The sequence below is a fragment of the Symphalangus syndactylus genome, chromosome 5 (genome assembly GCF_028878055.3).
Source record: "Symphalangus syndactylus isolate Jambi chromosome 5, NHGRI_mSymSyn1-v2.1_pri, whole genome shotgun sequence".
Classification (NCBI taxonomy): Eukaryota; Metazoa; Chordata; class Mammalia; order Primates; family Hylobatidae; genus Symphalangus; species Symphalangus syndactylus.
In genome coordinates this window covers 60,031,471-60,048,853 of record NC_072427.2, presented here as the reverse complement: position 1 = coordinate 60,048,853, position 17,383 = coordinate 60,031,471, and the positions used below count along the sequence as shown (strand labels likewise).

At 38.9% G+C, this 17,383-nt stretch overlaps 2 protein-coding genes across 2 annotated transcripts; one reads left to right on the top strand and one right to left on the bottom strand.

The window, feature by feature from the left end:
* On the top strand, positions 1–1,404 carry LOC129481586 (COP9 signalosome complex subunit 3-like). The gene is given in 2 exon segments (XM_063638498.1): positions 1–347; positions 349–1,404. Coding segments are annotated over 2 exon segments (1,359 nt in total). The 5' UTR covers positions 1–44.
* Positions 1,405–16,137: 14,733 nt separating this feature from the next.
* Positions 16,138–16,942, bottom strand: LOC129481781 (splicing factor U2AF 35 kDa subunit-like). Its single transcript, XM_063639078.1, is given in 2 exon segments — positions 16,138–16,579; positions 16,581–16,942. Coding segments are annotated over 2 exon segments (558 nt in total). The 3' UTR covers positions 16,138–16,383.
* Positions 16,943–17,383: the final 441 nt, after the last annotated feature.

Genomic DNA, 17,383 nt, shown 5'->3' with positions numbered 1-17,383 from the left:
CCGAGTGTGCTGCCTTCGCCACTTGGGCCGCCCGGGGGGAAAACATGGCGTCTGCCCTGGAACAGTTCGTGAACAGTGTCCCACGGCTCTCGGCTCAAGGGCAAATGACACAGCTTTGTGAACTGATTAACAAAAGTGGGGAACTCCTTGCGAAGAACTTATCCCATCTGGACACTGTGCTCGGGGCTCTGGATGTACAGGAACACTCCTTGGGCGTCCTTGCTGTTTTGTTTGTGAAGTTTTCTATGCCCAGTGTTCCTGACTTGGAAACGCTATTCTCACAGGTTCGGCTCTTCATCAGTACTTGTAATGGGGAGCACATTCGATATGCAACAGACACTTTTGCTGGGCTTATGCCATCAGCTAACAAATGCACTTGTGGAAAGAAAACAGCCCCTGCGAGGAATTGTCATCCTTAAGCAAGCCATAGACAAGATGCAGCTGAATACAAACCAGCTGACCTCAATACATGCTGATCTCTGCCAGCTTTGTTTGCTAGCAAAATGCTTCAAGCCTGCCCTTCCGTATCTTGACGTGGATATGATGGATATCTGTAAAGAGAATGGAGCCTATGATGCAAAGCACTTTTTCTGTTACTATTATTATGGAGGGATGATCTATACTGGGCTGAAGAACTTTGAAAGAGCTCTCTACTTTTATGAACAGGCTATAACTACTCCTGCCATGGCGGTCAGTCATATCATGTTGGAATCATATAAAAAGTATATTTTAGTGTCTTTGATATTACTTGGCAAAGTACAACAGCTACCAAAATATACATCTCAAATTGTGGGTAGATTCATTAAGCCTCTTAGCAATGTATACCACGAGTTAGCACAAGTGTATTCAACCAACAACCCCTTAGAACTCCAAAACCTGGTGAATAAGCACAGTGAAACCTTCACTCGCGATAACAACATGGGGCTGGAGAAGCAATTCTTGTCATCTCTTTATAAGAAGAATATTCAGAGGCTAACAAAGGCATCTAGTATGATTGAAGAATTACAGCAGTATGTCTGTCAATTAAAACAGCAGTTACAAGAATCACAAATTCAAACAAAGGAACAACTAAGGGATCAAGAAAATAAGTTTCAAATGGAGAAAATTCATTTAAAACACACCTATGAAAAAAAGATAATTGACATACGACGAGAATATGAAACAAAATTGAAAGGATTGATGCCAGCATCCCTAAGACAAGAACTTGAAGACACCATCTCCTCCCTAAAATCACAGATTAATTTTCTGCAAAAGAAAGTTTCCATCCTTCAAGAAAAGTTACTACATATCAAGGCAGAAGGTACAGCCCATAAGCAGGTAACTGCACGAGAGAATGCAATGGATGCAATTTCCAGGCTACGCTGTGGACTTCTTCCAGCAGGTTTGAAGATTTGGATATTGTAAACTGTGAGATCAGTGGCATTTTTTAAATCCTTAAATGTCATTAAGATCATAAAAACATGCATCATTCATACACTAGTGGGGTGGTTTTATTTGTGTCTGCGCAAGTTATTTTTTTAACATTCCTTTATTTCCGATTTTCATGTTTGTGTGCATTTGAATATGTGCTGAGAACTGCTTATATTGGGCAAAGTGATTTCCTATGATATGCCTTGTTAATCGTTTCGCATAGAATTTTACCAGTTGTGTACGATCAAAATCACATTTGTAGTATCACATCAAAAATTCTAACCTGTTTACATTGTTTTCATGTTCATGTTCATATATTATTAAAATATTATTTTGTAAAAAAGAAACAACAAAGCAGAAGCAACCTTAAAAAGATATAACACCAATGTTGTAGTCCCTCTTCCAGAATATTTAGCTATTCTTCAATCTATACTCCCACCCTGACACGTCACAAAGCTCCATTCCTCTGTGTTATCTAGATGTAACATATCTCCAGTTGAATTTTCCTCCCTACTTCAAACCTTATAAACCAGAGGTCAGCAATGTATGTCCCACAGCCAATGCTTGTCAGCCACCTGTTTTTGTAAATAAGGTTTTATTGAAACTCGGCTACATATATTCATTTACATATTCTCTGTGGCTTCTTTTGCCTTATGACAGAGTCAAGTAGTAGCAACAAAGATATGTTGGCTCACAAAGTCAAAAATACTTGCTACGTGACCATCTTCAGAAAAAAAAAATTGTCAACCCATTATAAACACAAAAAAAACTCAGGATCTCTTCCAAAAAATGTGCCTCTTCTCCATTCCTACTACAACTTTAATTTGGGGATTTATCGTGATATGTTCATATTACTGCATGGCCTCTATTCTAGTTATATGCTGCTGCATAATAGAATATCCCAAAACTTAGTGAATTTAAACAACAACTATTGTATTATAACTCATTATTTTGTGGATCAGAAATTTAGGCAAGGCTCAGCTGAATGATTCCTTAACAACAGTCAGTCATTGGAATTCATCTGGTAGCTGGGCCTGTCTTGAGGGTTTAAGGCAGCTTTACTCACATGTCTGGTGCCTTGGTGAGCAACAGCTAGACAACTGGAGTCAGCTGAGCCCTTTTGTCTGCCCCATATTCTCTGGGCTTCTCCAGATGATCTTTTTCTGCCGGATGGTTAGACTTCTCATATGGCAATTCAGGACTCCAAGATACCAAAATGGAATCTCCCAGTCCTCTTAAAGCCTACCAGCACAGTGTCACTTCTTCCATTGACCATCTGAGATTCATGGGGAAAGGAAATACACCCCACCTTTCAAGGGGAGGAATTTCAAGCAGTTTGTGGCCATCTTCAATCTGTAACTACCTCCCAACTGGTCACCCTGCCTCAAATCTTTTTTCATACTCTGGCCATATATTCCTGAAATCTCAATTTCATTCTATCTTCCCCCTTCTCAAAAACCTAAGATGGCTTCCTCTAGCCTATTTGGTTTAAATTCCTCTCCCTGACATTCATAACCCATTATATAAAAGGATCCTACTATAATAATCTTACCTAATTTTGCATTAGTCTCTGTTTCTTAATCATTAGCCTGTTTGTCATACGTAGTCCTCGCCTTCCCCTACTCTGTTCTGTATCATAGGGAAGCTGACCCCTGCAGGATGTTTTTCCTAGGCTCCTTGTCAACTTCAGACTGGGCCTGGCAAATAGGAGACATTGGTGGGAGATTAGGGGGTGGCAGAAGTCAAGTTATTTCTCCTTCTCTCTGCTTCATGCAGATCTCTGGAAATGATTGCATTTTTATTCCTCCTTTGCTCCAGATCCAACTGGTTAAGCCTTCTCTAGTTCCATCATCCTCTAAGTGACCCTAGTTTCTGAGCTCCAGAAACTCTGTATTCTCCCTTGTCATTCCAACCAAAGCATTACTGGCAGCTTCCTGAATTTGCTCGTCTCTAAATTGCTATACTGTCTCCTGTTCATCATCCCAGCCTTTGATCACCGTTAAAGTAAATTCCCTGTATTAAATTCCTTCTATTTAAAATAAACTCAAGTAGTTTCTGTTCTGATTAGACCCCAGCTGTTCTCAACACAAAGCATCCACTCCAGGCCAGGCAATTTTGTACCTGGCCCTTCAGCCCCTATGTGCCTGTTATGATATTTCTGGCCTGGACCTCTGGCCTCATTCTTCAAAGCCCAGCTCAAGCTTCATCTTCCTCAAAATGCCTTTCAGCATCACTCCAGCTTTTCTCACCTGACTCTATCATTCCTTGGTGACTTTCAATGTGTCTATCTTCCCAGTTTGTAAGTTCATTGAGGAAGCTTGTACTTGAATCCTATTCCCCAGAGTTCCCACCACAGTGCCAATGCACACAAAGCACTCAATAAATATTGCTTATTTGCTTCAATATAATATCTTCTAGGTCTGACTAATTTCTATGAGACATCAGGGCTAAAATCATCTGTACTCCTGAATGGAGTGAATTCAGGGATGCTTTTTTGGGTTAGTGCTACTCTTAAGTTTTTCCCATCCTGGATGAACAAGTTATAATAGACAGGGAGAGACTATTTTTGTTTTGTGGTGGCAGGTAGTGGCTGTTAGGCACACAGTGTAATTCAATGTCCTATATGAAGTAGATATCAAATAAATATTAAATGAAAAGAAAAAGCCTACACCATAACTGATGGATTTGTGTGGAAAAGCCAATGAAAAAAATATTTAAATATGACAGTCTTTTTGATACTTTTATAAAGTACCATTAATTCTGGAATTAAAGAACAAATATGATCTACATATATTTAAATAAAATCATAACAAAGGAAAATGCCACAGAAAATAAATATAAATTAATAAATTTAAAATCCAGTCTTTCATGTCTCACATTTCTTATGCCCTAGATCCACATTTTATTCTTTTTCCCCTGATACCTTAAGTGCTGGAAACATCAGAGATTCAATAAACATTTTAATTGTTTGAAAATATCTAACAGATGATGTTCCTGCCATCTAGTTGCAAAATTATCTTAAGGGATTATTTTATGCAAAATTGTTCAATTTGAGGGTTTTGTTTTGCAAAATAAAATACTAATAAGAAAGTTTGCTACAGTATTTACTGTTTTCAAGCCAAAAAAAACATGTTTATTTGGGACCAGAACATGGTCCAGTTTGAGTTCTTAAGATCGGCTATAACTAACTAACTCAGCTTCTGGTATTTCAAGATGACATCAGAAGAAGCTTTGCTTTTTTTTTGCAAAAAAAAAAAAAAAAAAAAAAAATGTGTAATGGCTGGCTAATTTTGAAAATGAATTTCTTCTCTGCTGCTGTTTTCAACCACAGAGACAGTCATTTGAATGCTTTACAGAAAAGGCCTCAAGCCTCCTCAAATTTCACCTTTTCATTGCACTGCTGATCATTTAGAGGGCAGACTTGTTCCAGACAGCTTTAATTAAACTGTACTGAGGATGCAGATAGATGTCAATGGAAATGATCCATAACATGAGACTAAGCATGTATTTAACAGTGTTCCATCCAGTTCAATCACCTTCTAGCATTTCAGTGGATTTACATTCATGTAGCAAAGACTGAATGTGTATATGTATTTTTAAAAAATCTATCTCATTAGTGGCCATATGCTTCAGCTTCAATGGATACAAGAACTGTCTGCAATCTGCCAGGGATTTAGCAGCATCAATAATTTGTGAATAGTCATGTTGGTCCTGGTCGAAGGGTTAAGTGCTCTGCACTCCAGGGGCATCTCTTTTGGGATTTGAACCCTTAGTTGACTGTTAGGAACCTTATCCCCTGTGAGATTTCCTACTACATGCTGCTTGTCAGATGCATCCAGCTGTAGCTGGGAAGCATTATTAGCTCTGGGATTTAAAGATCCGTGTTAAGTACTGATAGAATAGCGTCTTTGACTTAAAAAGCAGGGAGAGTATACTGTGGCAAACTCAAGGAGGTTTCCATGTTCCATGTTAAGTACGCGTTCTTTCCTTTTGCCTATTCTTTCGTACACTCCTTGTGAAAAGATTCCACAGCATCCTTTTGAGAAACAGTTTATATTTAACATTTGTTCCTAGAACTTCCTGGTAAATTAGATTGCATCAGCCAAAGTTCAAAGATAAATGTCACCTTAAAATAAGAGAAGGTGCCGGGTGCAGTGGCTCACGCCTGTAATCCTAGTACTTTGGGAGGCCAGGGCAGGCAGATCACTTGAGGTCAGGAGTTTGAGACCAGCCTGGCCAACATGGTGAAACCCCGTCTCTACTAAAAATACAAAAAAATTAGCCAGGCGTGGTGGCGGACACCTGTAATCCCAGCTACTCGGGAGGCTGAGGCAGGAGAACCGCTTGACCCCGGGAGACAGAGGTTGCAGTGAGCCGAGATCATGCCATTGCACTCCAGCCTGGGTGACAGAGCAAGGCTCCATCTCAAAAAAATAAAAATAAGAAATAATAAGAGAAGTTTTGATATGAAAAGCATTGCTTCTCATTCCCCTACCCAGAGAGTGAACAGGTAACATGAATGATTTTTGAAGTTTAACTTATGATACTAGTCTTGAATTAAGATTTCTCAGCTGTAGTTGTTTTAATACCAACAGCAACAAAGGTCATATAAAAGCTTTTACAGCATGTGCTAGCCTATTACTTCATGTGCGCATAACCCTTGTCTGTCCTGTTCACTCTTGTAGGCTTTGTATGTGTCACAGTGCCTGGCAGATAGTACTTAATGAATGTTGGATGGATGGATGGATGGATGGATGGATGGATGGATGGATGGCAGAAAGAGACAAAAGGAGAAAGAGAATGAAGGAAAGAAAGAAGGAAACACCTGGAAAAAACAGTTTAGTTGATCTGATCTACATGCAAGTATTTGCTCTCAGTAATGTTTTCTAGAAGCTGTTCTAAGAGGATCTGGGGGTGGATGTTTAGCATAAAACATGTTTCAACAGTTTTAATGGATATGGATTTCTGAGCTAACTTACATTATTATGACCTGTTAGTAGTAGTAGCACTTAGTTCGCTTGTTGAGTAAAGGATAGGAACAATTATGTTGTGATGACAGATTTCCATCAGGTTTTTTTTTCTGCCACATATCTAGACGTGACTTAGTTTTAATGTACCTGAATACTCCCATAGTAAAGTGTATTGTGATTTCATCAAGGAGGGCAATAATTATTAAGCAGAGAAATCTTTAGTCTTTCTCTTTTTGAATATCTAACTGATCTTAAAAATAAAGTGGTTTGTCTATTTGCAGTTGATTTTCTACATGTGTTTGTTTCCGGTAATTCCAGCCTTCTTACCCCGGAGTAGTTTAACCCATCTCTTAATTGTCCCTAGCTGATGTCTAGAAGGTCTTTTTAAACTTCTTAACTGCACAATGAGCCCTCAGTGGACACCTTGATTGTGTCTGTTTGGGAAAATGCCAAGCACTAATGAGTATTTTGTTTAATGTAATGGAAACTGAAAGTGCATGGCTTCTTCCCTGACTCATCGACTCATCAATGCCCACTTCTGTTGTTTGAATGTATCTATACATTCTAAATTCAAAAAGAAGTGTCACAAGAGGGCAGAGCACTTAGTGTCTGCCCAAGGAAGGACTTGAAGATTCAGAAGTTTTGTTTATTTGGGCCCAGTATAGACAGACAGTACTGGAGTTAGTACTCTAGGGCCTCCTCCTCTGTGCTCAGATATGCAATTTTTATTAAACCCAAAGTCCATAATCTTAAACTTTTTCATGTTAATTTAACAAAATAATAAGGGAATGAATTATGTTGTTGAATTCTAAGCCAGGCAATATCTACTTCTAAGAAGTTACCTATTTTTTATTTCATCATTATTTTTTATAAAATATTTGGCATATATTATATTTACCTTATTGTTTGCTTTTTCTGAAGTTCAAATTACAATGCGTCCAACACAAAACTTTAAGTAAATAATTAAAGCATTATTTCTTAGTTAAATAAACAGTAATACTTGCAGAAAAATGAAATCTTAAGCAATTGAGTAGGCAAACATGATCAAGTATGTTTGAGTGAAGAGTAATGATCTCCATATGGTGCTAACATTCTACACAGGGACTAAATGGAAAGTGTAGAAGATGTTTCATTGAACCATATCTAGCTGAATTGATACAGAGCTCCTTTCGGTAGTATTTATAATTTATAGACTTCTTGTATGTGATAGACAATTTTCACAAGAAAAGATTTCCAGCCATTTAAAATTTTAAATGAGATTTACCTTTCATCCAAAGTTCCCTGGGTTTAGTGATTTCATTAAAGATCTATGGAGATGGTAAGAAAAGAAAGGTTTTGAATCTAAAAAATGGAAATAATTTAATTCCTCAAAATCAAATGTAATGACTCACTTTCTCTTTATTTCCAAGCCACCATCTTGCTTGATCATACAATCACTTTCCTTTGGAGGCTGGAAATATGTAAGCCTCCCAAATTACAGTTTATAATGGAAAGCTCCCCTGACCCTTAATAATTGTTACTTTGCTGAAACACTGTAATACCTAAACTAAGTTGCTTATTATACCAAACATGAAGTCCTTTGACCCTTAGGGTTCAATATTGATTAGCCCCACTTTTGTCAATATCACCTCTAATGTCAACAGTTCAATGTGAAATAAATTCAGTAAAGGATAGTCTTCTTAATCCACACACATTAAAAATGTTTAATTCCTATTAATTACAAATTTCACCCAGTTCAAGAATTGTTTCTTCCATATTCTTAGTTAATAATTGGAGACTGGGCAACATTGTGAGTATGTGGTTAAATGTCATTACAATAAGAAGTTAGCTGTAAGTTAACCTATACCAAGGACAGGATTCATGAAAAATCATCTCTGATAAAATTACTCCAGAGAAAACTTGAAGCAAATGTATTACAAATTCATCAAACGTGGCTGAGATATTTTTTAATCCTGAGATCATGGAGGGAAATGCTTTTAAAAAGAATATTCAAGTGCTTGCTTTGCCCTTGGATAATGCAGTAGAAGCTTGTGGTATTTTTCAGATTGTCAAATGTGTATCAAAGAGTTATTCTCTTGGCAAATTCCATGAATTTCAGTTCCATTTCTTGACAATTTAAAATTTGATTATCCAATTATAACTAAAGATCATTAGTCTAATGTGGCAACTTCATGACAGTTTTAGTTACAAGAGAAGTTCTCAGTTTAGACAGGAAACTGCCATATGAGAAATTTTTATTGAACTTGTAAGTTGAACGGTATTGTGAAAAGAATTTTGTTTTCTTCTTGTGGTTTTATTATTTATTAATAAAAATATATACTTTTTCCCCTGCCCAATGTTTATAAGGTGCCATATCATATGCCTCACCTCTCCGATTAACATCATCAAATTAACAGCAAGTGCCCTCTGATATTGCTGATTTTTATCATCATTAGATTTTGTCTTAAATGTTTATTTAGAGTTCCATTTCTTTATTTTTGACAACCATAACCTGAATATCATTTTCAGAATTAGAGAAAGGCATTTTCATTTCAATCATATTATAAGTAGAATTTCTGCTAAAATGAAAAACCAGAAAAGTTGAGGACATGGCAAATATTTTAACATTAGTTTTATTTGATGTGATAATGGAAAATTCCTCAAGCAAAACATACCATAGGACCAGACAAAATGGGTGCTGAGTGTCAGAAAGACAGGAGAATCTTTATCCACATCTCACCCCCAAAGAAACCAACTTTGCAGTGGTAGATGAGTTTGTGGAACAGCTGTTGATTGTGTACCTGCTCTGTTCAAGATCAACAGTGAAAACTCATTGTTTTTCTATTTTGGCCTCTTAAGAGTTCCAGACACTGCTGGAAGCACAGATGGACATGATGGCACCTGCACTGCTTCTGGTATCTGTGACCCATTTACCCAGAGGAGAAATTATCCATGCGGCATGCTGGTTTAACATTTCAATCAACAAACAACAACTCCACCACCCAGCTTGAGGAGTGAGATCTTCGCTCCAACTGTTCTCAGCATAGTCTCCTGGTGCAAAGCTGGACTAAGAATTTTAATATTACACTTTGCACCTCTTTTATTCAATGGTAAGACCCAAAATAAACCTTTCTGCCTAGGTATGAACATCTGTTTTGCTTCAAAGGTTCAAAAGTATTCTCTGTCAACACAAACTCCCTGACCTCCATGCTTAGAGCTGCATAAAAGTCAACTTCTTCTGAGCCACTTGTTGAAACTTGTAAATGAAGTGATTTTTCTGCAGTTGTGACTTATCAATTACATCAGCATTATCATTTCTTGCCCACTGGCAGAGGAGTTATAGTTGTAGATGGGAGTCATATTAGGCATTCTGTATGACTTCCTTGTCAACTCACTTCATTCCATGTGGAAAGAGACAGGTGTACACTAGCGCTTTCAAAATCTATTTAGAGACCCAGCATCTAGCAGAAAATAATTTTTTTCTATATAGCACTTTGTTGTTTTTACCCACTATTGTGCTATGCATGCATTGTACCTGCATTACCTTACTTAATCTTCATGGTAATTCTCTAAGGTACAAAGAGATTAAAAATGACTTGGGCAAGGACATTACAAACTGGAGAGCCAGGACTTGAACCTCGGTAATCTGACACCAAAGTTCTTATTCCTAACCACTTCATTTATACTGATACTCTAAGAATTTCATCTCTATAACTAAAATTATGTATTAAATTTTTTAGATTTATTAGAAGAATAAATTCTAAAAATATAAAAACTAACTCTTGGCCAATATGGAAGCATTTTATTAGTGTACTGAGGATAGAGTTTGAAATCAGAGGCATGTACATTTACTTCTAATTTACAAGTTGGTACATGAGAGCATTCTGCCTTTTTAGACATTCAGCCAATTTTTTCACCAGATAATTGGTGAGATACATATTCTGTAGTGTTACAGCTTACCCACCATAGTCAAAATGTTCTGTAGAGCTATTTAAGTAGATGTGATGAGGGTTTGTTTTAAGTAAAGGGTGAATGTGACTTTCATTATTCTCTGTGATATATAAACATGAATCAATAAAGGTTTCTCTTGAAACTTGTTCAAGAATTGGCATGCATTTCCAATTAATCTCATAACTTATATTTCACTGTTTGGCCGTGTTCCATAATTGATGGATGTTATTTTAATTCAGATACAGAGAGGGAGAGAATGCCCAGACTAGACAACAGGGTATATGTCAACTTTTAGACACATTTTACTCTCCCAATTAATCTGTGTTTTGGGCCCATCACACTTTGGCTGACAAGACCTCTGTAAATGACCATTATTGTCAGTTCTTAACAAATTGCTAAAATGACTTTTCCTAAAAGATCCATCAAATTGGTGACAAAGCTTGCAGGTTACTGATTAGCTTTCAACAATGGACTCAATAGAAAATCAGTTAAGTCTTCAGAAAAGATGGACTTAAAGGAGCATTTGGCTGATGGAACCCAGTAGACTGGGAGAGACAGCACTTGAAGTCTGGGTAAAGGTATGAAGATGAAAGTGAGAAAAACAGATAAAATCTGAAAGTAAAGAACTATTGCGAGAATAAAACATATATATACTTTTCTTCTTCATTGTCTATATGGTAAAGTCCAGGTCCCTTCACACAGCATTCGAGGCCCTTCACAAATTGATGCCGACCATTTCTCAGCCTTACCCCCTAGCACTGTCCCCTCTGTTTCATGTCCTGCCGCACAGTGTGTGCTCTTCCCAGGAACATGGCACACTCATGTAACAGTGCCGCTGAACTTGCTTTCTCCTCTGCCTTCACTTCATTGACTTGGAAGTCTTCGTTTTTGAACCTTAAATGTTACTTTCTTTTTATGAAAACTTTGCAAACTCCCTCTTCCCCACCTCCACTCATCACACCCAACAAGAAGTAATTGCCTTTCCCCCACTCCCCGAGCTTCTTTCAGCATCTTCCTTATCATGTTGACATTTGCTAGGGGTCAAAATGCATACTTGACTCTTCTTGGTACAACCAAGCACTGAGCATTCAATCTGTTTTTACTCAACTACGTTCCTTTTTAACATCCAGGTCACTTTCCACTCCCTAGCTCCTTCATGATATGTCTTGCTCCCTCAGTCTTATTTTTAGAATAATAACACTATTCCAGTGCAACATAATCACATAATAATAAAGATAACTAACATTTGTATAATACTTCATAAATTATCAATACTTTCAAATCTGTGTTAGTTTTCTAGGGCTGCCACAACAAAATACCACAAATGGGGTGCCTTAAACTATAGAAATTTATTTTCCCACAGTTCTGGAGGGTGGACGTCCAAGATCAAGGTGCTGGCAGGTTTGGTTTCTTCTGAGGCCTCTCTCCTTGGCTTGTAGATGGTTTCCTCTCATTGTGTCCTCACACGGTCACTCCTCAGTGTGCAGACTCTGTCCTGATCTCCTCTTCTTATAAGGATATCAATCATATTGTATTAAGGTCTACTCATATGACCTTATTTTATCTTAGTTACTTCTTTAAAGGCGCTATCCCCAAGTACAGTCACATTCTGAGGTACTGAGAGTCAGGACTTCAGCATGTGAATTTGGGGCAGGGGTTGTGGGGAAAAGACACAATTCAGCCCATGAGTATCCGTTATCTCATTTATCCTCACAAGCAATAGCTGCAGCCACTCTGTGCCCGTGCACTATTTTCATGGTGAACTTCTTCAAAAGACGGCTCTTCTGCACCTAACTTTACTCCTTCAGGCCTTCATGATCTGGACCTCAAGTCTATTTATTTAGGAAAGGGGCTTTGTTCCTTAATGAGCGAATACAACAGTGCGTCAAAATTCTAGAGTTTCTTACAGAGTTTAAATTGTCAAGAGCTGAGCCTCATTGTCAGTAGAAGAAGAACGTGCTCCTTCCCTAGCACTGAGAAAACAGGAAAACTAAATTTGTAACCAAAACTTGTTTTTTGCAGTCATTCAAAGCCTAAGTAAGGCATTTAAAGGTGCATGTGTTGGGCATTTCAATTGGAAAAATGCTAGCCTAGTTAAGAATGGAAACGGGTACCTACTGCCTTGTACGTCTGCCTATTTTCTGACCCCAGGGCCTGCAAAGCACCCATTGATGTGAATGGCTCCTTTCATATGAAAAAAACACTGAGGCTGGTCTCGAACTCCCAACCTCAGTTGAACTGCCTGCCTTGGCCTCCCAAAGTGCTAGGATTACAGGCATGAGCAACCATGCCCAGCCTTTCAAAAGCATCTTAATCCCAGGCCAAAGTGGGGAGCACTGTATATACTACAGTATGACTAAGAGCTGTTTTACAGCCCTGCAAAGTTCCCTTATTAGCATTTTAGTCAGGGGTATGAAGACACTGTGCACTGCAAGACTCAACCCATTTCTGATTCCTTTCTTATAAATCACTCTGATACTATACCCAGAAAAAGCCATCATGTGCCATCCAATGCATTTCAGGACTGCATCTGAGCTGCAAGCGGAAGACGCAGTAGATGCGACATTGACTGTGACCCGGACATGAAGCAAGTGCAACCTCAGGCCTGCCTTGCTTCAGAAGGTGGGTAGCTATGTCTTGTCCTCTTTACAAGTTGGAAAGTGGGGAAACAATGCAGTGGCTTGATCATAAGGTCACTTTCTCTCCAATCGAGAATTATTTCCCTTCCTTTTATAAAGTAGGAAAATTTAAAATCCTCCTGATGGGTAGGGTGATTTTTGAAATGTTTTTGGAAGGTAGAGGCTGCTGATTGTGTGCTTCCCTTTTTTCTCTAGGAATCTCCCTCTTCTCCTTTTCACTTCCTTCGATTTTTGATAGAAACAGTTTATATTAATATGGTGATGCCACTTATGTGTATAAATAAATGCAAACAGCTATTAAATGTTCAGAAAGTAGCATCAACATCTTTTTACACAACTTGTGCTAGTGAGTGTTTTTTCATCATAATTTCCAAGTCCCGCTGCCAAAGAGCATTTCCCAGAGATCTTTGTAGTAGTGTATGCATCCAGCACACGATTGCGAGAAACCCGCAACTGAGGAAGAGATCTTTAAGATTTGAAATTTGAAGAATTTTTGCCACTAAGTGACAGACCCTCACATCAATATTTAACTAACAAGGTTTTCTCTTAGCGTACACAAATACATATTTGATTTCAGTTCTAAACATTATATATATGTGTGTGTGTATATATATTTATGTATATATACACACACACATATATATGAATCCATTTTATTCTATTTTTTTTACTTTTATTAATCATGCCTTCTTGCCAGAAGAGTTTAGAAATCATCAGTATCAAAATTAGCATATGTTGATGACTATTCCAGCATCCAAAACACAAAAGTATGTAAGACCCTAGCAGTGCACAAAGTTATAGGCAGTTATGGGAAAGTGAACATTTTTTTTTTTTTTTGAGATGGAGTCTCACTCTGTTGCCCAGGCTAGGGTGTAGTGATATGATCTCCACTCACTGCAACCTCCACCTCCCGGTTCAAGCAATTCTCTGCCTCAGCCTCTGGAGTAGCTGGGATTACAGGCGCCCGCCACCGTGCCTGGCTAATTTTTGTATTTTTAGTAGAGACAGGGTTTCACCATCTTGGCTAGGCTAGTCTTGAACTCCTGACCTCATGATCCACCCACCTCAGCCTCCCAAAGTGCTGGGATTACAGGCATGAGCCACCACGCCAGGCTCAGAAAGTGAGCATTTTTTTAAATGGGCCTTGATTTCCCTCTTGCATACCAACTGTAAAAATACCAATTAGCATCTTTTTTCTGGATCTGTGTTCTGTTTGTGCATATCTGCCTAGTAGCCCTCATATTCCTTCTCCTCCCTCTCCTAAGAGCACTTCCTGCTCTTTCCCTAATTGTTGGGCAGTAAGAGAGATGGGCAGATCAATCTAAGTGAGTATAGCTTGCAGACAGCAGAAATAGATTTACTAACTTTGATGATGGCTTCTAGTGACTCCTTACCATACACATGGCTGGGTCGCCATAAAGCCACCTGAGCTGATCACCTTAAATAGGTTAAAAGACGACATCAAGAGATTTTAAGCAGAAGTGATTTCATTTTTTCCTCTCACTAGTTACATGGTTAGCTCCTTCACGTGCTGATTTGTTATACCACATAGGGCTGGCTCACAGTCCTTGCCAGCCTTCTGAAATCTTGATGGTTTCAGAAATGGACTGTCTCCTGGGAATGTATAAGAAAGGAGGTGTGAGCTCCTCTCCTTCAAGGACACTGTCTTCAATCCATTATCTCCTGCCTGTGTGTGATAGTCTAGTCTATCAAAACACAGTGATTGAATAAAACTTTTATTTCAGATAATGAATGCATTGATTTAATAAAGGATTTGTACTACATGGTATTATAGTTCCCTAAATGAACACTGAAATCCTAAAATGGGAAAACTTACCATTGGTCCAAGTTAAATCATAGGCACTTCTTTTACTGGAAACCCTAATAAGATAACAACCCATTTGATACTTAAAACAAAAAAATGTGTTATATAAGTACTTAATATTTTCTAGCTATTTTTAAGCCACCTGTTTTTCCTATCATAAGTACATCTGGCATCAGGCAAACAGATTACAGCCATGGACATCTGACTAATTTATAATGTTTTTATATTTTCATATTTTTGGCAGACTAATCCAGGTTGATATATTAGCCTAGCTTTCAAAGATGAATCTTGAAATCTTGCACTCTTGCAACCTTTTTACCTTTTTCTCTTCCAAACCCAAGAATATTTTTGGCAAGTCCTAAAACTTAATTGAAAAACAGAGTCATGGAGACAGAAATGAACCCTTATGTTCTATCCATCTAGTGCCCATTCCAGAGCTAACTTCTAAAAGGAATTATGAATCTGTTGTACCCAATGTTGATTTTGAAAGATCTTTGTACTTTCAATTATTCTTCCTTCCATCAGTTTACTAGGCACATTGGCGCTTGTGCTTGCATCCTATTTTGAGAATTGCATTTTGTCTAAATGTAATGGGAGTTTAATAACTCAAGCCCGGCAGGAGAAGAATCAGTTGCTTGCCTTTGCAAAAGAAGTTTGAAGTTTTGAGCCATGAGGAATGGAAGCAAGACTGTGGTAGCTCTGTTTCTGCATCTTGAGTTAGAGAGGTCAAGTCTACTTATCTCCTCAGAGCTTTTTTTAAATTCTAGATTTAGTGGGTATAAAGACAGTTTTGTTACATAGATATATTGCATAGTGGTGAGGTCTGGGCTTTTAGCATAGCCATCATCCGAATAGTGTACCTTGTACATACTAAGCAATTTCTGGTCCCTCACTCTCCTCCCACCCTCCCACCACTCAGAGCATCTTTCTGATCTGGCATCAAAAGGTGAGCCACCCCTCCACTATTTATGGAGGGTTTTTAAATTTCTTTGTTTGTTTGTTTGTTTTTGAGACAGAGTCTCTCTTTGTCGCCCAGGCTGGAGTGCAGTGGTGTGATCTCGGCTCACTGCAACCTCCACCTCCCAGGTTCAAGCGATTCTCCCGTCTCAGCCTCTTGAGTGCTGGGACTACAGGCGTGTGCCACCACGCCCAGCTAATTTTTTGTATTTTTAGTAGAGACGGGGTTTCACCGTGTTAGCCAGAATAGTCTCCATCTCCTGACCTTGTGATCTGCCCGCCTCGGCCTCCCAAAGTGCTGGGATTACAGGCGTGAGGCACCGCGCCCGACCTATTTATGGAGAATCTTTTTTTTTTTTTAACTGTTATCACTACAAATTTTATTCAGAAACCGATCTTTGTGTTGTTGTTGTTGTTGTTGTTGTTGTTGTTGTTTTAAAAAATCCCCTTATGAACTGGTTTGGTCAATCAACTACAACACTTTCTAGCAGACATAAGGTAAAAATGGCATGGCTCAGAATCGCCCAGATCTTTCACGATCTCTCAACTGCCTCCTGTCACGCTCCCGTCCGCCGCCGCCTGGGCCACCGCCACCGCCACCGCCACGACCACGGTCTCTAGACCGAGAACGACGCTCCCGGGATCGGGATCTTCATCTGTGCTTCTTGCGACGCTGCCCACACAGCTTCCGCCGCAGCTCTCTGGAAATGGGCTTCAAATGCATGAAGTTGCAGAAGCCGCCTCGTGTGCATTCTCCCATCTCATACTGACGGCAGCAGGCTCCCCTGAAGTCCGTCACAGGTGACAGCTCGGCGTGGATCGGCTGTCCGTTAAACCAACGGTTGTTCCGCATCTTCCTCAGGGCAAAGCTTGACTTACACGTTCCCCACCAGGTGGTCTCCCAGGTTGTCACAGACATTCATCTCCTCAACTTCCCCATACTTCTCCTCCAATTCTATAAAAACCTCCTCAAAAAATTCATCGTAGTGTTCCTGCATCTCAACATCGCTCACGGCACAGCGCAAACCGTCGGCCGACTGGGAAGAGTTTTGAGGGTTACAGTAAATGTTTAAGAGGGCAATGGTCTGGCTAAATGTCGGTTTATGGTGCAACCAAGAGCACCTGTCTCCATGAAGACATGCTCCAATTTTGAAATAAAATGAACAATTGACTTTCTCGGGACCAAAGATGGAGGCCGGATACTCCGCCATCTCCCACCCGCCGCCGCCACTGCTGATGCCGGCGGGAGACCTGTGGAGAATCTTAACTGCTGGTTTGAATATGTCATATTCTTCCTTTAAAAATCCACCAAGGCCCCGAAGTAATGGACGTGTTTTTAATCAATCTAATATCTAAATCATGCATCAGATATACTTCAAAACAGAGCAGCTAGCAGAACACCTTGAAAGATTCATTAGAACATTTTTTTTTACAGACATGCAACTAAGTTAAATAAATGTGTGTCAACTCAAAATTGAGATGAGAAATGGCAGGGTGCTTCATAGATTGAGACTCAAGAACATGGGAATTCTAATCTTGTCTCTGTTACTGACTGGTTTAATGACTTTAGTAATGTTTATGACATATTTCTAACTACTCTTCCTTCTGGCCAAAACCCAGAACAACGTTTAATAGAACATTTTGAGCTTCTA